General features: G+C 48.0%; 1 protein-coding gene across 1 annotated transcript in view; it reads right to left on the bottom strand.

Moving 5' to 3' along the window:
* Positions 1 to 4,030: 4,030 nt before the first annotated feature.
* LOC144798065 (uncharacterized) overlaps positions 4,031 to 27,770 on the bottom strand; it is a 104,176-nt gene continuing 80,436 nt past the window's right edge. The window contains exon 5 of the mRNA XM_078668838.1: positions 4,031 to 4,276. Coding sequence (XP_078524964.1) covers positions 4,031 to 4,276 — 246 coding nt within the window. The remainder of the gene's footprint in view (positions 4,277 to 27,770) is intronic.

The following is a 27,770-nucleotide window of genomic DNA, read 5'->3' as shown; positions in this document are numbered from 1 at the left end:
CTTCTGAAAAAAGATCTTAAATACTTCCAAGGAGGGTCTGTCTGGTCCTGCAGCTTTCCCTACTGCAAGAGAATTTATGGCCTGCTCTAATTCCCCCATCCTAATAGGTTCAACATCCGTTTGAGCCAATTGGCCCCATAAAGTGGCTGGAAGTCCCATATCTGTCGGAGAAAGGCCCCCAGTATCGTTCTCTGTATATAATTCTGTATAAAAATCATGAAACACTATAAGAATTTCCTAGGGATCAGACACAATAACCCCATCCGTTCTTTATTCGTCCTCTTATATTTGCAATTTCTAGGCTAAACATCGGCCCGTGGCCTCGCCATACTCATGACACTCTTTTCTATATGTTTGATATTTTATGGCGCTCTCCTTGCTCGATTCTAGATTAATTTTGGCCTTACATCTCGCTAGATTATTCTGAAGTGATGTGGTGTTATATCCTGCAGCTAACCCGTTAACTAATTCCTCTTCGACAATCTTAAGCTCATCATAAAAAACCTGCAATGCCTGTTTCACTAATTTACATTTTAAATACCCATGGCTCTGTGTTTCCCCTCTAAATCCAGCTTTGGATGTATCCCATGCAGTCCCTCAGGACGCGGAGTGTCTATTAATTTGCAAAAATTCCTTTATCCACACCTTCATGTGTTCAATAAATGTTTCATCCATCAAATGCTTCCTGTCAAATGTAAACGTTCTCGGGGCCACACCGAGCAAGTGCCAGGATTTCAACTACTACAAGTGCATGGTTCAAGGTCACCCTTGGGTATACACAGATTTAGTAATTGAAATAGAGCCTTGATGACCCGGGGTTTCCTACCTTTGTAGTTTCGCCTCCAATTTTGAAAAGCTTCAGAGGTCAAATTTATATTAAGATCCCCACACAAGAATAACAGAATGGGCCATGTAGCAAGCTCCCCATTCAAATATTCCAATATTGGGGCTTCATCAAGGTTAGAGCCTTATATTGTACAGAGGGTACATATAACCCCCCCTGTCCTACATTCCACAATGGCCCAAAATCAGCCCGATGTGGATACACCACATCGGGCTGAATCACCCGAAGCTCTCTGGAGACCCTCTGCCTTTTATTATAATTATTTAACCCGCACACATTCAGTGTGCATATTCGAAGGCCTAAATTTGCCATAAATTCAAGGTTGCCATACCTACAGGCCTATAAGCAAACCTTTTAACCCTCTGTACTTTTCTTTGCTGCTATGAATCTTCCTTTTTCTTTTACTTTTACCCCCCACCCTCCTCCTTACCCTCTCCACCATCCTCACCCCCAACACCACCCCAACAGCACACCACAGAGCCCCACTACCTCGAGGCTTTAGGACTGTTAGTCCTAGTGGTGACATGCTCCCTACACCCAAAAGTCCCTCCCACACCCGTGAAGTCCCCCAACAATTGAACCTAACAAAAAAAACATTAACCTACAGATCAATAGGCCACAGACAGTATGCATACTCATTCTCTTCCCCCATGACATAACCTGTTGCAACAGCTGGGGGATATACAACTTCATAAACAAGAGTTATGCAAATAATTAAGAATAAGAGCACAAAAGGAAGCTGCAATTTGATAATGATTCTATAAGCCTAATCCCTCCTTATCCTTCTTTGAGGGTTTGCAGAAACTCTTTCGTCAAAATTTCAGAGGTGAAAAACCTAGTATTCCCTTTATGGATGATTTTAAGTTTGCCCGGTTGTAGTAAGAAAGCTTGGGCCCCCTTAGTTTGAAATGGTAGAATAAGCTGAGGTAATTGCCAGCGTTTCTCTACCGTCTGATGGCCGTAATCTGGCCTAACAAAAAATTCAACCCCCTTGCCAACTCTTTTCCTATCGAGACGGGCAAGATCGGAAACTGCTTCTCGTGCCAAAAAGTTGTTAAATTAAATCAGTATGGCCCTTGGTTTAGCCACTTCTGCCGACTGACCTGGCCGGGCCCGGACAGAAAAGGGAAAACGGTGAGCCCTCTGAATCCTCTGTCTGCCAGTCCCATTGAGTTCTTTCTGGAAACGCCTCAGTAAACAATTCAATAATAAATTATGAGGGTCCTGTCCTTCAAACCCCTCAGGAATTTGAAAGACTCGCAGATTGTTCCGCCGAGCTCTGTTCTCCAAATCAATAAGTTTCCATAGCATCGTCTTTTGTGAAGCTAGTTTATCCTCCAAGTACGAAATACAGGCTTCTGCCTCGGTAATTCTTGCAGTAAACTCTGAGCAAGTCTGGGCGATATGCCGTACAGAATTTTGTAATTTACGACAGACATTCTGTGTCCTTTGGCTTTCTAATCGCGTTTCCTCCCTGTAGTAATCACTGTTCGATATATAAGACTCAAGGATACCTCTTCTGATGGCTCTAGTGTTCTACGCAGCACAGAGGGGTCAGATTTATCCGGGGTTCTAACCATTGACTTTTGCACCGGTAAAGAGGAATTGGCAAAGTAGCAAGACTCCTCTGTCAAAGCCCTTTTCTTCCGCATTGTCTGGGGGCTCCCCTCCGATGAATCCCTTTCCGTATCCTCAGGGGGTGTAGTACTATGCTCACTCAGTTCATCCCAATGTTGAGCCATATGCGTTTTCCCATTTCTCATCATCTCCTCACTGGATATATCCGAATGTTCTGATAATGACAAGAACTTATCCACAAGATCCACCAACTCCGCCTCCTTCGTTAGTGAATCTAGACTGTGTGACTCTGTCCCATTAAGAGCCCCAGCCAAGCCAACCAAGCCATTTTTGCTTCTAACCACAATGTTATTATCATTACAAAGCTTCTGTGGTACAACTGGTTCAGTATCTTGGCAACCCAGTTCCAGGGGTTCACCCCACTGTTGTTCACTCCTGCAGGATTGCGCCCATCCTTTTTACCAGCGCCGTTAGCCAGATCCATATTGCTGCCAGATATTAAATTGTCCACGGCAACAGCGTCATACAGAGAAATCTGCTGAGCACCTGAACTCTCCTTCATGATGACCGGGGGAACCAACAACAGCTTCAACACCCAATGTTCCTAGGAGCTTGTCTGTTTGGGGATTCGGAACACCCCGGATCCCTGTTTTCCCACTCTTCCCACCTTTACCTTGTGAGAACATTTGCGGGATAGTGCATTTTGCGGGACTGACCATGCCCGTAGACTTACCACGGGCACAGCTCTGGCCTTTATTTGTTTTACCATTGAGATTAGAGGCCTTCTTACGGCTCAGCGGCTCCGCGGTTTTTCCTATCGTTTCGGAGACAGTTCCAACGGCTGCCACTGTAGCAGCAGCGGTAGCACCATCAGCCAGGGCCTGGGCTTTCCCTCTAGCTTCTTTAGGCGGCATTATCGGTGTTCTGCAATATCCTGTTCTCGACTCTCCAGTAGTTTTGCCTGCAACAGTTGCTGCTGCTCGGCTCGGCGTCTACGCCAGGCCCCTTGCGGCTACAATGTATCCAAGTCGGATTTTGCTGATATAACCTGAACATGCCAATAGTACCAGGACTGAGCTTCGCACACCTCGGTAAGTGCTCAGACCCACTTTCACCCTCTTGTCCTCTCACTATCCACAGCACATCATCTTCACGGGTGTAGGAGGACAGGGCTACCATCTCACATGACTGAGCTGGCGGCCGCCATCTTGTCTCTGTCAAATGATATTCTATATGTAATATTCTGATATATAGTTCTGTTGATTTCTACATTCCCACCCACTGTAAAACTAAGACAGTGTTCTCGTTATAAGAGCTGCTATATTTCTTGTAACTCCCATGATATCCCCAATCCAACAAAATCTCTTCTATTTCCTTTGGGTAACTGATTAGACTTTTTCATGTCAGTAATATCTTGTTTTTTTTGTGCCCCATTGCGTCTCCCATGCACTACGTCTGCCAGGCTCTCTACTCACATCCATTGTGGCTACAAGTTAATCATCCTGTGCAACATTTTTCAGATACTTTGAGAGAGCCATCTGTATAACCCTATTAACCATTCAATCGCATCACTGCGAGTTTCCATACCGGCTGCAGACCATGATGGAACTATCTGGAATACAAAAGTTCTGGCTGAATGATCAGAAGTAATTCTGCTTTGCCCTGAAGGTTCTGAGGTTTTCCAAGACTGAATGAACGATCACCATCTGTCGGTGAGAACCTGTTGCTTACCGAGTCCGTCAAGATGCTATCCAGAGTGTCAGCAGTCACCAACATGTTGCTCATTGTCACCTCCCTTTGAGTGATGGTAGTATACATACAATGTACAATGGTTAGTTCCTGCTGGAGTGTTAACTGGAAGAAAAAGTAAATTTCATACATGTGATTAACAGAGTCAATCAGGAACTTATTCACAAACATACTGCAAAATGCTTATTTCAAAACCTTTGTCTGAAGACCTCTGCCTCCACCTCTCTTATCTTTACAACAAGATCTTTGCCCTACACATACAACTATAATTTTGTACTACCCGTGGGAGGGATGGGAGTGAGTGGCTGGAAAACAGGTAATAGTTATTACTAAATGGGAGAGCTTTAGGTAAAGGTAGATTGGGTATATATATTCATTAAAAACTAAAGGTTATAGGGAGGTTAAAGTTAGGTTCAGATTTTCCACACTCAAAACCATAGAAACCATAGAAATTCAGCAGTTATAGCTAGAGTTATCTCAAGTAACTATAACTTGTGCCTAAGGTAATTATAACTCAACCCCGCCATGAACTGTTATCTCATCAGCAATTTGACAGCAAATGTTGCACTGATATTATCAATAATATCAGAGAAGATGTCACAAGTGAAGTAAAATGTGAGGTGCATGGTGACCTTGCGAGTTATAGTTGCCTTAGGGCACAAGGTATAGTTACTCCCCATTAGTAACAGTGCCGGGCCATTGGGAATGGGGTCCCTAGGGCTTGAATCAGCCCGGGAGGGGGTCTGCGTGCCCCCTCACCCTTCTTACCTTTATCTGTACCCCAGAAGATGGAGTCCGAGGCTGAAAACGGTAAGGGGCCTATGTGCTGCCCTCTCAATATTTTATAAAGCTGGGCCCCAGGAAATGGGGACATCAGGGTCGGCTCATCCTTGGGAAGTGGGCCACGTACTCCCCTGACCTATATGCATATACAAAAATTGATGTGCCCTCAAGTAATACAACTGGTGCTATGTAAAGCGCTTTGATACCCGATTCGGGTCAAGTTCGCGCTATATAAAACTCTGTAAAAAAAAAAACATGGGACCTTACCCACCCAGGGAATTAAAGAAAACAAGCACAGGAGACTGTACTTGTTTATTTTTTTTTTTATTTGGCCACAGATCCTCTGGAAAATCAGAGAAAATTTTAAATCTAAACATTTTTGCCCAGACACGGTTACCTGGGGCCCCCCGCAACCAGTCCTAGGGGGTCAGAGTATTCCTACCCCGCCCAATTGCATTTTTTCACGTTTTTTTTTTGAGTCAGGCCAAGTCCTGAGTCCCAAGATGTCTCCCACTACTTTCTAGTAGAAGTGTTGGCAGCCAATCAGATCTCACTATGAGAACTGTCGGATCTGCAGAACCACTGCGTCTCTATATATACATATATATTTGTTTTACTTAAAAACTACTGAACAGATTTAAACCAAATTACGAGAGCATGCTTTCTGTCAAATTTGGTGTAATTCCATTCAGAGTTCGGGCTATAGTTACGTTCAAAATTCCTATGGGAAATTACATGAGGAAAAGTTGTTTTGGGTCCTCCTACCTAATGGCAACTGCTAGTAGGTGATTTAAAAATATATGTAAATAAGCAAACAAAGGATCCCTAAATCTCAGTCCTTCTTGCAATGGTTGTCTCTTCAGATTTCAAGCCGTGCAGTGTCTCTGGGTATTTTTTGTTGCTCAAGTGAATATGGAGAGTGGATAGTCTATAGATAGATCTATTATTCACTATAAAAACAAAGGGTACAGAAACGTTATAGTTAGGCTCAGATTCCACTTATACAAAATCTGATCTAACTATAACTTACGGGCCCGCAATACACTGTTTATTACCTCACATATTACATCACTCATGACATGGTCAGTGACATCACTGAGGACATCACTAATGACATTATCCACAGAACTACTCAGCACCCTCTCACACTCCTATATAACCTCTCATTCACCCACTCACACACCCACACAATCACTCACAGACCCATACAAGTACTCACACAACCACTTACTCATCAATAAAGCCACTCACACACCCACTTATAGTGAAGATTCGTCAAACTACGCCAAAGATATAAACAAGTTACAAAACCCATTTCCTATGGAAACATGGTCCAATTGTCCAAACTATAACTACCTACTGGCATCCACCAGTAGGTAACATGGCATACATCTATATATACATATTGTCAGCATACAAATATTTATTCGGCTATAATCACAACCGTACAAGAACATAAAATGACATGTTTATAAAATAGTAAAAACTAGTGGGCTTAACATTTTATTTAAAGAAATACGAATGTGTCGACAGTCACAATACATTATATAATCTCATGCATCACATCAAGGTTACTCAGGTCTAGATTGTATTGATCTCAAAGCAGCATGTAGAAAGCATGAAACAGCAAAAAGATAATGCTTGATCATCAGACGCTGCAGATACATAAGTGCCAGGTATCCATGTGAGAAGTTCAGAACTTTCAGTAACGGGAAAAGGAACTGCTTCCTAGGCAGGCTCAAATATTTGCAAAACAAAATGTAGGGTAGCCTGTGGAGACATATTGTTGCATCCACAGGCCCCTAAGTGCCTGAAAGAGACTGACCACTAGATGTGGTCAAAAGATGATGTAGCACGTTAACTGTAGGAACTAGGGTCACCAGTTCCCCGGGGGTAGCCTGGCACGAGCAGGTTGGCACCCGAAAGTTCAGGTGTTAAGTGACTACACAGCACACGCATCCACTGAGACAATAAGTGTACACAAGGACATAGACCACACCAGTTACGTTTGATTCAAATTAATAAGCTTTTATATAAGATTAGAATCAGGGCAATCAAAAATTCACAGTAGCAATACCTTATTAGTTTCCCTTAAAAGCACATGTGTCTCATCACTCTGCAATAAATACTTAAATGAATAAATATTAAATATTAGATAACCGTGGGCTTGGCAACAACCTTGCTCCTAATCAGCACCTGCAAGGAAATCTTTATAAAGACATTCAAATAACATTGCATCAAGCATCAATGACCATTTCTTCATGTAAGCAACCATCTCATTTAGTGACTAATAGCATCCAGGAAACTTTGCCTTGGACAAGAGTAAACCGTCCATTAAGTAGGAGTAAAAGATTTCATTCGGTATTAATGGACATCACAGTGAAGATTGGGCATCAGCTCATTAGGCGAGAGAACTGGGCATTCATTAAGGCACAGATACCCCTGTAATCAGCAAAAGCACTTCCTTATACAACCATTACCCTAGCATCAGGGCCTACACCAGCTGGCATTCGTCTGGACCCCAGGCAGGGGTTAACCAATGTCTCGGCCCAGTTCAGAGGCCTGGCAGTCTTGCAGGAACTTCTCCCCCACCCAGAGTCATCTAAGTCCAACAGGGCCCAACCACGATGTTCCCCGGGGGAGGGGCGAAGTCGGGGCCTTCTCCGGCCTTCCGCCCTCCTCCCCTGGGGGTTACCTTCTATCTTCAGCCCTCCGGGGCCCTTGCGGTGGGTCAACTGGTGTAGGAGGGCTCGGGCTCCTTCGGGAGCTCTCCGGTGGTTTGGCACTGTGGGGGGCAGTCGCGAGGTACAGCCGGGCTTCACAAGGCCCCGCGGGTGCAGCAAGCAGGAGGGGATCTCTCGCTCTCGTCGAGCGCTGCTGCGGGATCTGCCCAGGGTCCCAGGCCTACCGAGTCTCACTGGGCCCAGGACTAATCATAGGAGACAGGGAGGAGGTGCGCCCACAGCTGCCGGTTGCAGAGCAGCCTGCGGGGGTGTGTAGGCCTCACGCTCGACAGCAGGCAGTGGTGGAGGGGGCACGGCTAGTGACGCGGCAGGCGTCCCCTCACCATGTGACAGGGGAGGCAACTGCTTCGGGCCAGGAGCGGCCTTGTGGAATATGGCGGCGGCCCTCTCCTGGTCCCGGGGGCCGCCGGGGGGGTGATGAAGGCAGCACCGGCCCAGGGAGTGCTGGACTGCGACGGTGAGTTCCGCAGCGCGCTCAGTCTTTCCAGCGCTGAGGGGGCAGTCTCAACCCTAGCGCTTCGTGACAGAAAGGGGCTCTGGCCTCACAGCGCTTAGTGACATAAAGGGGCTCTGGCTTCACAGCGCTTCGTGACAGACAGGGGCTCTGGCCTCAAGCGCTTCCCAGTGGGGGCACAGTTGACGAGCGCTGGATAGATAATGCAGGGAAAATAGCCGTTGCAGCTATCAGGCAGGTCAGCGTTCTAGCGCTGGGGGGGGAAGAGCGCTTCTCAGGTGGCCCAAGTCACTTCAGGATTAGGCGCGCAGTTCAGTCAGGGGGGGTTGGCGCAGAGAGGGGAGAGCGCTTGGCAGGCAGATCAGTACCTGGTTGATCCCCCAAGATTCCTGGTTAGCGCGGGAAAGCTTCTTCTTGGCGCTTGTTGGTTCTGACTCCCTTTCTTTGTAGTTCCTTGGTTTCTTGAGGGGGGGTTTGAGTTGAAGGCTTGACGGCAGGTCACTTCAGGTGGTCCCTGGGTTCCCCTCCCACCGGGCCAGATCAGTGGGCTAGTTCAGGGTTCCTCACTCTACTTGGAAGGCAGCACCTAAGCCCTGTCACTACCAGCGGCATATGCCCCTGACTAGGCCCTACCGTCTAAATCTCCTGCGTGGGTCCCCCGGGTCAGTGATGCCCCAACTCTCTACTCTGCTCTGACTGGAAAGTTTCCCTCCCTTTTCTTATATAGCGACAGTTGGCAATTGGCAGTGGCAGTTGGTGTCACCTCCCCTGTTCTAGAAGGTTCCAGGAGCTTCCCACATTCTAGCTATGGGCAGGCTGGCAGGCTGGCATTGCTACATTGTTTAAGGGTTCCAGCCAGCTCCGGGCTACTAGAGTGCACCTAAAAAGACCACTCTGCAGTAGCAGGGGTCAGTGGTAGCCATCTTAGGGGAAGAGAGCACCTGCACCATAACATTGGGAAACAATGGGAAGGTGCCCAGAGACCTAAGGCCAACAAAAAGTAGCTGGGAAAAATGAGGCCAGGGTGAAAACAAATAGGGAAGACCACCCTAGGGCTGACAGGTCTAACATGCATCCCCCCCTGCAGAAAGAGGGGAGAGCTACCCAACCTCTAGGGCGTTCTTGTCACTAAGGCGGAAAAACCGGGAGAGACCGTCAGCATTGGCGTGGTCAACTCCGGGCCGATGTTCCACCCGAAAGTCCATCCCCTGTAGGGAAATGGACCACCTTAGCAACTTGGGGTTTTCGCCTCTCATCAGCATGAGCCAGCAAAGGGGTCTGTGGTCGGTTTGAATGAGGAAGTGAGAGCCAAAAAGGTATGACCTCAACTTCTTGAAGGCCCAGACCACAGCGAAGGCGTCTCGCTCGATGGTACTCCATCGCCGTTCCCGAGGGAGGAGTCTTCTGGAGATGAAGGCCACAGGTTGGTCCTGGCCGTCGTCGTTGAGTTGCGAAAGCACAGCGCCTACGCGTGCTCTGAGACATCCGTTTGCACGATGAATTCTTTCTGGAAGTCAGGAGTGGCCAGCACCGGAGCTGTGCAGATCGCGCGCTTCAGTGTTTCGAATGCCTCCTGGCAAGCAGCCTTCCAGGTCACCTTGCGGGGCTGCTTCTTGGACGTTAGCTCAGTCAAGGGGGCTACAATGGTACCATATCCCTTGACGAACCTGCGGTAGTATCCCGTGAGGCCGAGGAAAGCTCGGACCTCAGTTTGGGATGGTCTCAATTTTGGCCGGAGGGGTTGCACCTTACCCCCGCCCACCAGGTTTCCGAGGTACATGACAGATCCCTGTCCAATCTGGCACTTGCTAGCCTTGATGGTGAGGCCAGCGCGTTGCAGAGCCTGCAGCACCTCCTGGAGATGCTGCAGATGGTCCTCCCAGGTGCTACTGAAGACAGCCATGTCATCCAGGTTTGCTGCTGAGAAGGACTCCAGGCCAGACACCACCTGGTTCACCAACCGCTGGAAGGTGGCCGGAGCATTCTTGAGCCCGAAGGGCATCACTCTGAATTGGAAGTGGCCCTCGGGGGTGGAGAACGCTGTCTTCTCCTTCGCTCCATCGGCCATGGCAATCTGCCAGTACCCTGATGTCAAGTCGATGGTGCTGAGGTACGTGGCTGCTCCCAGACGGTCAATCAGCTTATCCGCCTGTGGGATCGGGTGAGCATCTGTCTTGGTGACAGAGTTCAATCCCCGATAGTCCACACAGAACCGAAGTTCTGGTGTGGTGCCCGGTGGGGCCACTTTCCGCACCAACACGACCGGACTAGTCCACAGGCTGCTGGAGGGTTCGATCACCCCCAGCTCCAGCATTTTGGCCACATCACCCTGGATGCTGTTTTTCACTTTCTCAGACAGCCGGTAAGACTTGGTTTTTACTGGCGGACTGTCCCCTGTGTCCACATCATGGGTACACAGATGTGTAATTCCACAGGTGCAGTGATGGTCCTCAGAGGAATAGCCTCTGGGTACCGAGTGGTGTGGTCCACTAACACCAAGATGAACCAGTGTCCCACAGAGGTCGGAGGATCTAACGGCCCAACGATGTCGATACCGACCCGCTCAAAAGGGGTCCCGACCACCGGGAGTGGTTCCAAAGGGGCCTTCACTTTGGTCCCCGTCTTGCCACTTGCCTGGCAAGTCTTGCAGGTCTTGTAGTAGGTGTCAGAGGCAACTCTCATCCTGGGCCAATAAAAATTAAGCATGGGCGGATTTTGCGGATCCACGATTCGCGGATTAAGCGGATCCACGGATCGTGGATCCGCAAAATCCGCGGATTTAGCGGATTTGCGGATTTGGGGGCGGGGCTTCATCGAGTGTGTGGGCGGGGCCAAACGGACGGGGCTTCCACGCGAGCGCACATGCCTCTTGTGTGTCTAAAAGGTCAGAGACCGATCAGAGCAGATTATCGATGGTATATTTGGGAAGAAGGCACATCTGCCCAGCCTCCCAACGCTCACGATTTTTTTTGGGCTGATGAATGAGTCACTGCATTTGCGCTTCAACTAGTTCCAGCGACCAAGTGTGTGTTACTATGCAATCGCGCCGAAGTGCGCAGGGGTCCCTTGAGTGAAATGTCCATCATAGTGGGTAAATGGCGGAAAGACGGTGCACACCTCGAGTGTGTGGGCGGGGCCAAACGGACGGGGCGTCCATGCGAGCATGCCTCTTGTGTGTATAAAAGGGCAGAGACCGATCAGAGCAGCAGATTAATTTTTGGGCTGATGAATGAGTCACTGAATTTAAGCTTCAACTAGGGCACATGCTTTATTGATATCTGCAAGTGTTTCCTGTTGAGGTTTATTTTTTTGTGCCAGGACCGTCGTGCCCGAATGAACCCTGCCCTTCATATTTATTCAAGAAGAGTAAAGACACCACCGTTGAAATAATTTACGATGGCGCCGGCAAGCTGCCAGCGCCATCCTGCAATAGTTACTTAATTAGCTTCAACAGGAAGCTCCAACTGTTAAAATAAAGCAGGCGCTCGAGCCCCTGCTGTATCTTATCTATTAGAGCTTCCTGTTGAAGCTAATTAAGTAACTATTGCAGGATGGCGCTGGCAGCTTGCCGGCGCCATCGTTAATTAGGCTCGCCTGAACTTTTGACCGCAAAATCCGCTCCGATCGCGGATTGCGGATTTTCGGTAAATCCGCGAGAGTTCGCGGATCGCGGATTCACAGAAAATCCGCAAAATCCGCGATCGGAGCGGATTTTGCGCTCATGCTTAATAAAAATGTGGGACTAGCCTTGCAAAGGCCTTGTCCTGGCCCAGGTGTCCAGCTAAAGGAATCTCATGCTCCAATTCCAATAAGAAGGCCCGGTAGCATTGGGGGACCACTAAGGCCCTCGAGGATCCATGCACCGGAACCTTAGGCTCAGTGTAAAGGAGGCCATTCTCCAGGTATACGTGAAAACTTCCGGTCTCCTGATGAATCGCTTGGGCTTCGGCATGTCGCCGCATGCCTTCAAGCGTGGGGCACTCCTTTTGCGCCCGACAGAATTCCTCCCGGGTAGGCCCTCCTTCCACATGCCACTCGGCAAGGGTCGGCAAGTCCTCCACGGGAACAACATACACCACCACGGACTCCGGGGGTACCTCCACAGGCTCCCCATCCATCACACGGGGTGTGCTCTCCACTCCATTCTCCCCTTCAGGACCAGCATTGGGTTGGGCCATTGTCTCAGGCTCCAACCCGAGTTGAGTTTCTTGCCGGGCAGCCATGGACCGCGTGACCACGCAAGTCCACCCTGGTAACCCCGGCATCTCAGTGTGGGCCTTAAATTCCACTTCCTTCCAGGTGGTATGTTCCAGGTCGTTTCCTAGCAGACAGTCCACAGGCAAGGCAGGGCTTATCGCAACCCTCAACGGGCCTTGAACTCCTCCCCACTCAAAGGGAACCTGAGCCACGGGATAGTAGCTCAGACTGCCGTCAGCCAACACAGCCGGATGGAACACATCAGGTACTACTTGCTCAGGGGACACCAGCCGCCTCACTACAGTGGTCATGCTGGCACCTGCGTCCCTCAGAGCGTCCACCTCCTCCCCATTGACCTTCACCCTCTGCTGGTACTTAGCAGTATTCCATGGTAAGGGCGTCACTGGGACCATCTCTCTATCCCCAAGTGAAACCAGGGTCAGGCCTGTCCACTCCCCCACCCTATCTAGGGGCAGCTCCATCCCAAGCGCTACACTAGCCACCCCAGGACTCTTGCCACCTGTGGGGGCTGGGGGTCGTTTGCGACACTGGGCATCTCCCTTGTAGTGTCCAACCTCCCCGCATTCATAGCACCGGACAATTTTTGGCTGCTGACTCTTGTCAGGGTAAGTGGGCTTTGGGGAACTGGACTGAGGTGGGGCACCTACTCCTCTCTCAAACTGTCTAGTTTGTGGGCCTCGTGAGAACTCCTTCTTTTTATCTCCCCCTCTTTCTTCTGGGGGCCGCCCTGTCCGCCTTTCGGGCCATCTCCCCCAGGGGCCTTGTGTGACACCCGGGTGCTGACCCAAGTATCCGCCTCCTCCGCAAGCTCACGGGGATCAGTCAGCTTGCGGTCCACCAGATGTTGGCGAAGCTCCGGAAAACATATATCCAAGAGGTGCTCTCTCAAAAAAAGATTGTACAGGCCCTCATAATCATGCACCTCGCTGCCACGCACCCAACCATCCAGAGCCTTACGGGCATAGTCAAAGAAATCCACCCAATTCTGAGTGGACAGCTTATGGCTGTCACAGAACTTTTGGCGATACCTTTCAGGGTTGAGGCCGAACTTTTTAATGAGTGCCTCCTTCATGGGGGAATACCTGAACTGGTCTGCCTTATCCAAGTACAGGAGGGTGTCCCTGACGTTGGGAGGTATATAACGATACAGGCCACCTCCCCAGTGTTTCTCAGGCACCCCATGGGTGGTCAAAGCCACTTCCTACGCCTCCAACCACCTAGCAATGTCATCCCCCTGTGTGTAGCTCGCGATCACCTCCTTGGGTAACCAAAATCTGGGCTGCTGTTTAACCCCTTGTATGCTGCCACCATTGGGACTTCCTGGCGCACCCAATTGCAATGCTCGCAGCTCCATTTCTTTAAGCTGGAGCTCGTGCGCCAACTTCCTTTCCTCCATAGCTAACTTTTTTTCTTCCAAAGCAAGCTTCTTATCTTCCCTTTCTCTTTCCCTCTCGTGCTCTAGTTTGGCAAGCTCCCACTTCAATCGCCTCTCCTCCCTCCTGTCCTCATACTCCTGCGATGACGCACTCCCCCCAGATACACTACTCCCTGTGCCTGAACGTCTTCCTGGCAACACATTGTCGGACATATCAATGTTGAGCAGGCCTGGGTCTTCTGGAGTGCCCGCCTCCCCTTGCGTGACCTGCCCCTCCTGTTCCCCATCCCCTCTCTCCTCTGGGTGGGCCCTTACCCATGCCCTCAAGGCGGTACGGAGTTCTTCCTTTGCGGCTCTCCGCCCAACCGGCACCCCCATCCCCTGACAAAATTCCCTAAGCTGCACCACTGTGTACTCCTCCAGATCGGCTAGCTGGAACTCCATTTTGCCAGGTGGAGATCCAGATAAAATCAAGGAAAGATATTAGGACTTGGGTACAATACTGGGTCAACACAGGTCTCTGCACACTCTACAGGCTAAACAGTGGGAGGGGTTAATTGAGAAAGGTTGTAGGCACGATAGGTGTCCAGTCTAATTGCAGCGCACTCTGTCCCACTGGAGGGTGCTGTATAGTCACAGGTCCTGGATCCCACTGCTCGCCACCAAATGTAGGAACTGAGGTCACCAGTTCCCCGGGTGTAGCCTGGCATGAGCAGGTAGGCACCTGCTCATGCCAGGTGCCTACCTGGCATGAGCCAGGTTAAGTGACTACACAGCACACGCATCCACTGAGACAATAAGTGCACACAAGGACATAGACCACACCAGTTACGTTTGATTCAAATTAATAAGCTTTTATATAAGATTAGAATCAGGGCAATCAAAAATTCACAGTAGTAATAACTTATTAGTTTCCCCTAAAAGCACATGTGTCTCATCACTCGGCAATAAATACTTAAATTAATAAATATTAATTATTAGATAACCGTGGGCTTGGCAACAACCTTGCTCCTAATCAGCACCTGCAAGGAAATCTTTATAAAGACATTCAAATAACATTGCATCAATCATCAATAACTATTTCTTCATGTAAGCAACCATCTCATTTAGTGACTAAAAGCATCCAGGAAACTTTGCCTTGGACAAGAGTAAACCGTCCATTAAGTAGGAGTAAAACGTTTCATTCTGTATTAATGGACATCACAGTGAAGATTAATGGACATCACAGTGAAGCTCTTTTCTGTATAGGGTTTTCCTTTTTGGTTTCTTTTTTCTTTCCAGCTTATAGTTGTTATGTTTGTTACTCTGCATAAGTTCTCTTCGCTAAAGCGCCAAGATGCTCCTTTGGAGTAGCCGTGCGCTATAGAAGAAAATAAATAACATAACATAACATAACATCAGCTCATTAGGCGAGAGAACTGGGCATTCATTAAGGCACAGATACCCCTGTATTCAGCAAAAGCACTTCCTTATACCACCATTACCCAAGCATCAGGGCCTACACCAGCTGGCATTCGTCTGGACCCCAGGCAGGGGTTAACCAATGTCTTGGCCCAGTTCAGAGGCCTGGCAGTCTCGCAGGAACTTCTCCCCCACCGAGAGTCATCTAAGGCCAACAGGGCCCAACCACGATGTTCCCTGGGGGAGGGGCGAATTCGGGGCCTTCTCCGGCCTTCTCACCTCCTCCCCTGGGGGTTACCTTCTATCTTCGGCCCTCCGGGGCCCTTGGGGCGGGTCAACTGGTGTAGGAGGGCTCGGGCTCCTTCGGGAGCTCTCCGTTGGTCTGGCACTGTGGGGGGCAGTCGCGAGGTGCAACCGGGCTTCACGAGGCCCCGCGGGTGCAGCAAGCAGGAGGGGATATCTCGCTCTCGTCGAGCGCTGCTGCGGGATCTGCCCCGGGTCCCAGGCCTACCGAGTGTCACTGGGCCCAGGACCAATCTTAGGAGACAGGGAGGAGGCACGCAAGCAGCTGCCGGTTTCAGAGCAGCCTGCGGGGGCGTGTAGGCCTCACGCTCGACAGCAGGAAGTGGTGGAGGGGGCGCGGCTGGTGACGCGGCAGGCATCCCCTCACCATGTGACAGGGGAGGCAACAGCTTCGGGCCCGGAGCAGCTTTGTGGAATGTGGCGGCAGCCCTCTCCTGGTCCCGGGGGCCGCCGAGGGGGTGATGAAGGCAGCACCGGCCCAGGGAGAGCCAGGCTGCGACGGTGAGTTCCACAGCGCGCTCAGTCTTTCCAGCGCTGAGGGGGCAGTCTCAACCCTAGCGCTTCGTGACAGTAAGGGGCTCTGGCCTCACAGCGCTTGGTGACATAAAGGGGCTCTGGCTTCACAGCGCTTCGTGACAGACAGGGGCTCTGGCCTCAAGCGCTTCCCAGTGGGGGCACAGTTGACGAGCGCTGGATAGATAATGCAGGCAAAATAGCCGTCACAGCTATCAGGCAGGTCAGCGTTCTAGCGCTGGGGGGGGGGAAGAGCGCTTCTCAGGTGGCCCAAGTCACTTCAGGTTTAGGCGCGCAGTTCAGTCAGGGGGGGTTGGCGCAGAGAGGGTAGAGCGCTTGACAGGCAGATCAGTACCTGGTTGATCCCCCAAGATTCCTGATTAGCGCGGGAAAGCTTCTTCTTGGCGCGTGTTCGTTCTGACGCCCTTTGTTTGTAGTTCCTTGGTTTCTTGAGGGTGGGGGTTTGAGTTGAAGGCTTGACAGCAGGTCACTTCAGGTGGTCCCTGGGTTCCCCTCCCGCCGGGCCAGATCAGTGGGCTAGTTCAGGGTTCCTCACTCTACTTGGAAGGCAGCACCTAAGCCCTGTCACTCCCAGTGCTAAATCTCCTGCGTGGGTCCCCCAGGTCAGTGATGCCCCAACTCTCTACTCTGCTCTGACTGGAAAGTTTCCCTCCCTTTCCTTATATAGCGACAGTTGGCAGTGGCAGTTGGTGTCACCTCCCCAGTTCTAGAAGGTTCCAGGAGCTTCCCTCATTCTAGCTATGGGCAGGTTGGAAGGCTGGCATTGCTACATTGTTTAAGGGTTCCAGCCAGCTCCTGGCTACTAGAGTGCGCCTAAAAAGACCACGCTGCAGTAGCAGGGGTCAGTGGCAGCCATCTTAGGGGAAGAGAGCATCTGCACCTTAACATTGGGAAACAATGGGAAGGTGCCCAGAGACCTAAGGCCAACAAAAAGTAGGTGGGAAAAATGAGGCCAAGGCGAAAAAAAATAGGGAAGACCACCCTAGGCCTGACAGGTCTAACATTAACTTTGAATCGTACCAACAGAAATCTATCCCTTTCATTAGATAGGAGTGAAAGGAAAGCTCCATACCCTGAACAGTTTTTAAAAATAAATGCCCCTATACAATGGGTTTCACAAGCTCTATGTGTTCATGTTGTAATAAGGGACTTTTGAGAAACAAGTCTCTCCCTCTTTTGAGTTCCAGGGGGTACGGGGACTAATAATTGCAGTATATGTTCACCCAACCCATGCTGGTAAAAGCTGCCTTCATATAAGCAATCCAAGGGATTTGATGCATGTTGTCAAGGGTCAGACAATCAGACAAAATCAGTCTATTTATTTGGCATCCCTCCCCAGTCTATATCTTGATACAGCACAGCAAGGGTCTGAGAGCAACAAGGTCACCAATATATCTAAAACAAAGTTTCTGACGAACAAAAAAAGCCAGCAGAATAAACCTTAACATGTATTTTCTGTGAGTTAAATTTTACCGACCGTCATGTAACCCCTTACATTACTGTCATATAGCTCCTTGAAGATGCACTTGGACTTAAAATACTTAAGTAGAGGGTCCAGTCACCATGAGCCCAACCTCTGTGCAACGCTAGCTACAGTCCCCGTGGTCTTGACCAAATCACATGTCTTACCCTCAACTAGGGGTTTAAAACTCATATTAGCATCAAATAGCACCAGCAGGTAAGAGAAATCTGGGACCTTACCCAGGGTATGACTCCCCACCTTGAAGGTTTTGAAACTGGTGGAAATTCAGCGATGTTAAGAACTCTCTCCGCAAGTTGGGCAGTGGCAGTTGGTGTCACCTCCCCAGTTCTAGAAGGTTCCAGGAGCTTCCCTCATTCTAGCTATGGGCAGGCTGGAAGGCTGGCATTGCTACATTGTTTAAGGGTTCCAGCCAGCTCCTGGCTACTAGAGTGCGCCTAAAAAGACCACGCTGCAGTAGCAGGGGTCAGTGGCAGCCATCTTAGGGGAAGAGAGCACCTGCACCTTAACATTGGGAAACAATGGGAAGGTGCCCAGAGACCTAAGGCCAACAAAAAGTAGGTGGGAAAAATGAGGCCAAGGCGAAAAAAAATAGGGAAGACCACCCTAGGCCTGACAGGTCTAACATTAACTTTGAATCGTACCAACAGAAATCTATCCCTTTCATTAGATAGGAGTGAAAGGAAAGCTCCATACCCTGAACAGTTTTTAAAAATAAATGCCCCTATACAATGGGTTTCACAAGCTCTATGTGTTCATGTTGTAATAAGGGACTTTTGAGAAACAAGTATCTCCCTCTTTTGAGTTCCAGGGGGTACGGGGACTAATAATTGCAGTATATGTTCACCCAACCCATGCTGGTAAAAGCTGCCTTCATATAAGCAATCCAAGGGATTTGATGCATGTTGTCAAGGGTCAGACAATCAGACAAAATCAGTCTATTTATTTGGCATCCCTCCCCAGTCTATATCTTGATACAGCACAGCAAGGGTCTGAGAGCAACAAGGTCACCAATGTATCTAAAACAAAGTTTCTGACGAACAAAAAAAGCCAGCAGAATAAACCTTAACATGTATTTTCTGTGAGTTAAATTTTATCGACCGTCATGTAACCCCATACATCACTGTCATATAGCTCCTTGAAGATGCACTTGGACTTAAAATACTTAAGTAGAGGTTCCAGTCACCATGAGCCCAACCTCTGTGCAACGCTAGCTACAGTCCCCGTGGTCTTGACCAAATCACAAGTCTTACCCTCAACTAGGGGTTTAAAACTCATATTAGCATCAAATAGCACCAGCAGGTAAGAGAAATCTGGAACCTTACCCTGGGTATGACTCCCCACCTTGAAGGTTTTGAAACTGGTGGAAATTCAGCGATGTTAAGAACTCTCTCCGCAAGTTGGGCTTTAAATATGATATGCTCTACCCTGCCTGTCTATGAGTTGAGGTCAATGGGAAGCCTCGCTCCTTTGACAACCCAGCAGAGGCAAACAACTTTTGCAAACACTTTGCTTTCAAGTCCTCCTCTTCTAGACAGAACACGCTACAAAGTACTGGATCACCGACTCCTGCTCCTTAGTCCCCTTAGAGCTGATATGGCCTGCAGTATTTGGATTCTCCCTCAAATAGGGACTACTTCTGCATAACACCTGTGGACTGCCCCAGACAGTATGCTTTGCTCATCATTGCCTTCTTATTACTTTTTCCATACAAATGCTGTTTATATGTGGTTGATTCTCCCTTTCTGTTTTAGCTATTCCTCTAGGAACGGGCCACACCAAGCAAACACGTCAACTCTCCCCCATGGAGAACACTGCAGTAGCCTCATTGGGATTGTTTAGTTCTTAGTTTCTCCTTTTCGGGGCTTTATTGGATGTTTTCCTATATAGTGGGGGTGGGGAGGGGATAGGTGTGGGCCCTTTCTGCTTTCTCTTCAGTTTTGTATTTGTTTGTTACCCTTTGCACAACAGGTACACTATATGCCAGCATATGACATGGCGCTGTTCTTTTCACACCTGTTTACTCAATGCCATCTCAGAAAGAGCCTGGAGAGGTGATAGACATTACTTCCCTCAAATGAAAGATATATGGCATCAATAATCCACGTAAAGGCAAACAAGTCCTCTCATATCTGTCGCGACATCGCCTTCCTTCAGGAAACACGTCTCCTACCCAATGGCGCCCAATCATATGCGACTACTTGGGGCCCCCCCCGCTATTTCTCCTGTCATGGCTCCTATTCCTGTGGATTCTGCCCCTCATGCATAAAAGTAGCCCCTATTCCCTCCATAAATGTCACTCGGACCCAAATGGATGCTATTTAATCCTACAAGGCAGCCTCACTGACAAACGAGTTCCATTAGTCAACATATACGCCCCGAACACAGTATCCACAATTCTTTCAGGAGTTTTATGCCCATATGGGACATGCAGATGCCAACTTTGCTCTTCTGGGTGGGGATTTCAACATGGTACATACTCTAGCATTGACTCTAGTACCCAGCTGAATGGTTATCCCCAATCATGGGAAGTACTCTACCTTATATTGCAGACGCTTATGCTCTACAGGATAGCTGATGTGCTTAACAGCCATCCACACCTGGTTATACCTTTTACTCTGCCCCACCTGATATTTTGACATGGCTGAATTATTGGTTCTTGTCTGCTAATGTTTCACTCTGGACTACAAAGGTAAAACTTCTACCGCAAACTCTATCAGATCATAGCCCTGTTCTCTTAACCCTACAGGTCCCCTATGGATGTAGGTCAGAGCGCACCTTGAGTATCCATCACTAGGCTCTACATGATCCTGTGTTCTGTAGCGAACTCCTTCATTCCATCGTCCACTACTTCACAATGAACTCGGGCATGGTCTCCAAACAGGCAACCCTCTGGAAGGCCTTTAAAGCATATATCCGTGGGGTGTGCATATCCAAGCATCTGAGTATCCTATGAGATATCCTCTCCCAACCGCAATGCTTTTAAACCTCCAACTCCATTGACGTTTAGTATTGTTGACTGAATTTCGCGATCTGGCTGATAGGGAAATCGCATATCTAGGGAAACACACTAGGGCTCCGTGCTATGGTGAGGGGGCGAACCCGACCGCACTCTTGTGCGGATAATCCACCCTAATCGCCGAGTCCTCTGTTTTTGCTGGCGAAGATGTTCTGGCAGAGTCCCAATTCTATTATGAACTCCTTTATACATCCTGCATGCCTGACAATGCACCAGAGATCCCATAATACTTGGTGGAAATCGCCATTGGTCTGGCCCACTGATGGCCAATGACAATTTTTTAGCAAGATGATTTTTTGCAAGGAGGTCACCCAGGTGATCGACTCTTTAGACAGGTCCAATGGCCCTGGCCTTGATGGCCTTACGAGAGCTTTCTATAAAGCTTTCAAACAACATGTCACCCACATCTCTTTGCAGTGGTCAACAGAATCTCCTGCCAAACACCTGCTTTAGTTACCCTAACGGATGCCGAAAAGACGTTTGACCCCTTGGAGTGGCCCTTCTTGAAAGAAGCTCTGATCAAACTGGGAATCCCTACCACGCTCATCTCCTTGGTCATGCTCTTATATCCTAATCCTGTGGCACGCATGGGAGTCAATGGTTCCCTTAATGGACCCTTTGGTCTGCCACCTTCTGGACCACCACATACATGAGGCTCCCGCACTTCATTTTTTAAAATATTTTCGGCCGGAGTCACGCTGGGTGTGAAAATCCAGCCCCCCCAAAAAATGCTCTTTTGGCCCTGTAGGGCCCTCTGATCAGGCCTATGCGGTCAGGGTGCTTTTACCCTGCCACCTTTTCTTCTTTTTTAATCGTTTTTCTTTCTCCTCATACCAAGTGACAAGATTGCTGTCAACATTTTCTGGTTACAAGTGTTGGCAGCCAATCAGAGGCAAGCTCCACTGTGGCACTTACTGGATGTACTGAGTGGGCTAGTTGGACCCCACACTGAAAAAAACATAGGTTTAAGGGGCGTTATAGTTAGTTGGAGATTTCACTCGTACAAAACCATAGAAATAGTCAGTAGACCTAACTTTAACTTGTGCCCATGCAATGCACTGCTGATGACATCACATATTACATCACTTGTGACATGCTCAGTGACATCACTGATGACATCTCAAATTTTCCATTGGGCATACAAGTCACACAGTCCTTAAAATAACAAACGGAGATGTTGGTTTACCATCTGCCTACTGGCTCTACTACTGTCTCCTGATAGGATAGAAAATAGTCAATTGTGACATTAAATGTTATGTTATGTTATCTTGTATAGCGCATGGCTACCCCAGCGACGGGGCGTCCCAGCGCTTACGGACATGCCAGAGGCTAGTGCAGCAGAGGAAGTGCTAGATGGATGCAAACAGCCAAGTTTTTATAAATTTTCGGAATTGCAGGTGGTTTGAAGTGGCCCGAGCTTTAGAAGGAATAGAATTCCAGAGCTTAGGGGCCAAAAACCTGAAGGAGCGGCCACCGGCTCTACTCTTTCGAATCCTGACTGTACAAGCTAGAGAAAGGTCCGCTGAGCGAAGTGCACGCGTGGGAGTATAAAAAGAGCACAGTCCCTGCAGAATTTGGGGGACAGCTTTATACAGGATTTTGTGGGTAAGGCAGAGGGTTTTAAATTGAATGCGCTGTTGTATTGGGAGCCAATGTAATCGTTTGAGGATGGGGGACGTGTGGCAGGTTTTGGGAAGGGCAAATAGAACGCGGGCAGCAGCGTTCTGTGCTCTTTGCAGCCTGTTTATTGTAGTCATGTTGGAGCCTAGCATGAGGGCATTACAATAGTCCAGGTGAGATAGAACTGATGCCTGGACTATGATCTGGCGAATAGGAGGCTAAAAAAAAACCAATATGGGTTTAAGAGAGCGGAGACGACCGTAGCAGGTGCCTGCCACTTTTTTGGCATGAGACTCTAAGTTGAGTGAATTATCAAGTAACACCCCCAGATTTTTTACTGACTCCTTGGGTATAGGTGCTGATCCCAGCGCAGGAGGCCACCAGTGCTCATCCCAAGTCTGCATGCCATTGCCAATCAGGAGTACCTCTGTTTTAGAGGCATTTAACTGCAGATAGTTGTTAGATTGCCACCTTGAAATCGCCAGAATGTCTTCTTGGAATTTAGTTTGGTCCCCTACATTGTTATTAGCAAAGTTGAAAATAGGTTGTGTGTCGTCCGCATATGATGTTAACTGGATCTTACGTTCCCGAGCCATCATCGCCAGGGGGCGGACGTACACATTGAACAATGTAGGGCTGAGCGCAGACCCCTTGGGCGCCCCGCATTCAAGAGGATGGATGAGTACGGCGGGGCATGCACCTGGAAGGAGCGGCAGATAGAAATGACGCAAACCAATCCAGGGCCGTTTCCCTGACTCCAATCTCCCACAGTCGCTCCAGAAGTATCTTGTGGGAGACCGTGTCAAAGGCCGCACTCAAATCCAGCAGAACCAGGATAGAGGTTGCACCCGTGTCCAGGGAGGCCCTTAGATGTTCTGTAACTGTTATCAGGGCAGGCTCCGTACTATGATTGGCGCGGAAGCCATTCTGGGACTCATCAAGAATCCCATTGGACTCCAAGTGGGCAGTCAGAATGGAATTGACATGGGCTTCCGCCACTTTCGCAAGATATGGGAGCAGCGAAATAGGTCGGAAGCTGTCTGGCCTTGCAGGATCCAGAGTAGGTTTTTTCAAGAGGGGTAGTACTTTGGCATGTTTCCAGGATTTAGGAACAGCGGCTTGCTGTAAAGATCGATTAATCAGCTCTGGCCCTTCCAGCAGGACAGAGTCATGAAGTGATCTAAACAGCTCCGGTTTGATAGGATCGTCCGGGGATCCTGACTTAACTCTAAGGGCTAAGTGTTCCATCCCTTGCTGTTCTATGGGTTGAAGGGTCAGGAGGGAGTAGGGGGGATCAAGACTGTCTCTAACAGGATCGGGGAGCCCTGGTGAGTTATCCAGTTGTAATAAGTCGTATATCCCTTTGACTTTATTAATAAAGAAACGCGATAGTTCTTCACACTGTGCGTCTGACGCTATCAGGTTGCCTGTGCCTACCGGGGCTTTGGTCATATCTTTCACCAAGGAAAAGATCGTTTTGGAGCGATTAGTGCTCGAGGTAATCAGGTTTGTATAGTAGGTGGCTTTGGTTTTCTTTATAAGTTTACGGTAAGCTTTAGTGGCCGTTCTAAACTTAGTTTTGGCCAGGGGGTCATAGGATCGTCTCCAGATACGCTCTAGCAGCTTGCAATGTTTTTTTGTTTCAGCGAGAGTCTCCGAGTACCAGAGGTGGGACTCATCTCGTCTAGGTCTTGAGCGTTTCATAGGGATTAAATGGTCTAAAGAATTATTTATCCACTCTCTATAAGCAAAGTCTGCTTCTTCCATGTTACCCGACCAAACCGGGCAGGAGTGGTTAAGCCTGGCTTCAAACTGGGCTTTATCTAGGCTGTTCCATGGGCGCCTTTGTAGGGAGGGAGGAAGAGACTCCCTACCAATAGCTGGGATCTTAACTGAAACCGAGACCAGAAAGTGGTCAGTCCAGCTAAGGGGACTGGGGGATTCAGCTGCAACATCCTCTATGTTGGTAAAAACTGGATCGAGGAGATGACCTGCCTGATGAGAGGGTCCCACAATTAGTTGATGAAGCTGGTCACCAAGTCACCAAGAAACTTTGATATAGTGGGGGAGTCTTGCCGCTCAAGGTGAAGGTTGAAATCATCAAAAACACTAAAATTGGCTGATTGAAGCGCTAGTAACGAAATGGTTGATAATAGCGACTCTTGGAATGCACTCACTGGTCCTGGGGTGTGGTATATGAGGAGCCCTGTGAGAGTGAAGGTGTCAGATACCTTTAGCTTAAATAGCGCACATTCGCTACTGACTATGCTCATGGCCTTGAGGGTGCAAATGTATTTGGACTTGTAGATCACCCCTAATCCACCACCTCTACCAATGGGTCTATTTTGGACACATATAAGGTAGCCTGGGGGAAGAGCCAGAGCTAAAATGGCCGCAGAGTCCTCAGGTAGCCATGTTTCTGTCAGAAACAGAACGTCAGGGCTTTCATCTAAGAGAAGCTAATGGACGTCCTCGTGGTGCTTTACCAGGGACCTGCAATTGAGGCTCAGTATATGTAGTTTAGAGAAAATAATGGGAGCTGAGGCTGAGAGAGATAGCGAAGAGCAGGCCTCAGAAGCCTTAAAGCCGCAGTGGTTGCAGTGTATGGTAGGAGAACCAGGGTGACACACATGCGCCGAACAGTCAGTCTGAGGTCTAAGAGCAAACAGCTCAGCCCTAGCATAGGGCGCCATCGCTAGTCAGGCGTCCAGGGGTCGTGGCAACAGGCGACGGACCAGCGCGGACAGGCGCAGACGGGCTCGCCTTTGGCGACCCGCCGGCGGCCCGCCGCGTGTGTCAGCTGCGCGGGAGATAGTGTCTGAGCCTAAAAAGGCACCGGTCCTGCCTCTGGCGGTAGAGTTACGCCCTCGGGGGCCGTGCCAAAGGTCAGGTACGCCCTCCACACAATCGGCACAAGTCGTGGTGGAGCGGGGCGGCGACCAGGTGGAAGCGGGGAAAGATACTGGTAGGCTTTTACTTGGAAATGCAAATCAAAGTTTTAAAAACAGCACACAATGTGAAAACGAGTTAAAACATGAAGCAGAGCGCTGCTACAATGCCTGCTACAATGCCTAGCGTCTCCAGCTTGTCCCTTTGCTTACATTCTCATGGTTCTGCCTATGTCGAACATTTACTTTTGCCACACTGATGAAGGCTGATTGCTGAAACGCGTATGTGGCCAATAAAGTTATGTTGAAAGCCGCGGGAGTGTTCCAGTTGCTTTTTTGGTTGTTGAATGAAATGGGTCACAGGAACTGGTGGGAAACGTGTATATATATATATATATATATATATATATATATATATATATATATATATATATATATATATATATATATATTCACTGAAAAAACCATAGGTTATAGACCATATATAATTAGGAATTAGCATTTAAAAAACCTTATTTTACTCACACAAAACCATTGAAATTCCATATATAGTTAGTTGCACTAACTATATATCGCGCACCCGCAATCCACTGCTGATGATGTCACATATTACATGATTCATGACATGGTCAGTGACATCACTGATGACATCACTGATGACATCTCAAATGACATCACTGATGACATCACTGATGACATCTCATTTGACATCATTCTTGTGCTAATACGATAAACCTCTTCAGACTCTAATATAACCTTAGATACACTCAGTGTATACAGACACTCACACACTGTCACTCATCCATGGAGTTACTCACACACCTAGTCAGTCATGCAAAGAAACAATCTCACCTCCATTTCCTCAACTATACAGTTATACACACCTTACTTATTCAAACATACACTAACACATATTTACTCTCTTATACAATCCCTGATACAAGTTCACAATGATCCATACAGCCACTCACACATTCAGTGGCTCTCATGCACAGTTATTTATATATGCCAACTCTCACATGTACTGTGTTTTACATATGTACTTACTATGACATGTAGCATTGAGATATCCATTCACTCATCAATACACTCATGCACACAGTCAACCGCCCATGTAGCTGTTTCCACATGCACTCTTGAACTCATACACCTAGTGAATCAACTGCTCACACATCTATGCACAGAGTCACACACCTCCCAGCCACCCCCACACAAACTCAATCTCCCATACAAATACTTGGGCAACCAATCAATAACACATATAACCTCTCGTATAGCTAATGATCAACACATGCAGCAGTTTACATCACAACAGACATACTGATGCACATATTCAGACAGTTTAGTCACTAACCCATGCATTTAGTACGACACATTTATTCACTCACTCATACAGTCAGTCACGCACCTACTAAATCCTTCATCCAGACACTTATACATCCACTCATTCTTCAATAAATCAAACATATTTAAACTTTACAGAAACACACAGTCACTGGATGATGTCATCAGTGATGTCATCAGTGATGTCATTTGAGATGTCATCAGTGATGTCATCAGTGATGTCATTTGAGATGTTATCAGTGATGTCATTTGAGATGTCATCAGTGATGTCATCAGTGATGTCATTTGAGATGTCAGTGTGTGAGTGTCTGTATATACTGAGTGTATCTAAGGTTATATTAGAGTCTGAAGAGGTTTATCGTATTAGCACAAGAATGATGTCAAATGAGATGTCATCAGTGATGTCATCAGTGATGTCATTTGAGATGTCATCGGTGATGTCATCAGTGATGTCACTGACCATGTCATGAATGATGTAATATGTGACATCATCAGCAGTGATTGCGGGTGCGCGATATATAGTTAGTGCAACTAACTATATATGGAATTTCAATGGTTTTGTGTGAGTAAAATAAGGTTTTTTAAATGCTAATTCCTAATTATATATGGTCTATAACCTATGGTTTTTTCAGTGAATTTTCAAGGTTTTTTAAATGCTAATTCCTAACTATATATGGTCTCTAACCTATGTTTTTTTCAGTGAATTTCAATGTTTTTTTAATAGCAAATATCATAAGCTGTCGAATGTCAAGTACATGGTAAGTAAAAACATTTTCGTGTTTATGCACACTGATCTGCTTTGAATGCTGCCCCTCCCTCCCCCTCATTTCTATTAGGAGTACTCTCTCTTTGCAGATAGTGAAGGGTAGTTAACGCAGGCCTTTGCCCCCGTTGTAATCCGTCGTGCCTGCTTCTCTCTCCATTTGATTGATTGTTATCCAAGCATTTACTGTTTTAGAATTGGTTCTCTTTGGTTCATTCTCTATTTACAAACAAGCACAGAGTCGCAATACTCTGTTTAGTCTTTGCAGATAGTGAAAAATCGTGTAAAAAAACAAAAGGAATCGAGCAAAATCAGTAGGCCACTAATGGGATCTCTTTTTGACCTCGCTAAAATAGAAACATTAGGAACAACCCCTCATGAGAAATACGAAACTAGTGAGATGAACTGAGCTCCACACCATGATGGCTGCAAGACAGCTCGGCTCCGCCACCCACCCCGCCCAAAATAACGATAAACTCTATGCAAATATTACAAATATATACAACACACCAGCAAAGTAACAGGGTAAAACATTTTATTAAATAACTATTTACATAACTATTTTATACTTTTTGTTGCCCGATCTGGCTAGCTCAATCGATCGAGCATGAAACTCATGCACTCTGATAGTTCAAAGTTTTGAGGAGTGCTTGTAACACTGTCTGAAGCTTAT

Source organism: Lissotriton helveticus, chromosome 12 (assembly GCF_964261635.1).
Source record: "Lissotriton helveticus chromosome 12, aLisHel1.1, whole genome shotgun sequence".
In the NCBI taxonomy this organism is placed as follows: Eukaryota; Metazoa; Chordata; class Amphibia; order Caudata; family Salamandridae; genus Lissotriton; species Lissotriton helveticus.
Note: the sequence above shows the minus strand (reverse complement) of the source record. Positions and strands in the feature narration are given on the sequence as shown.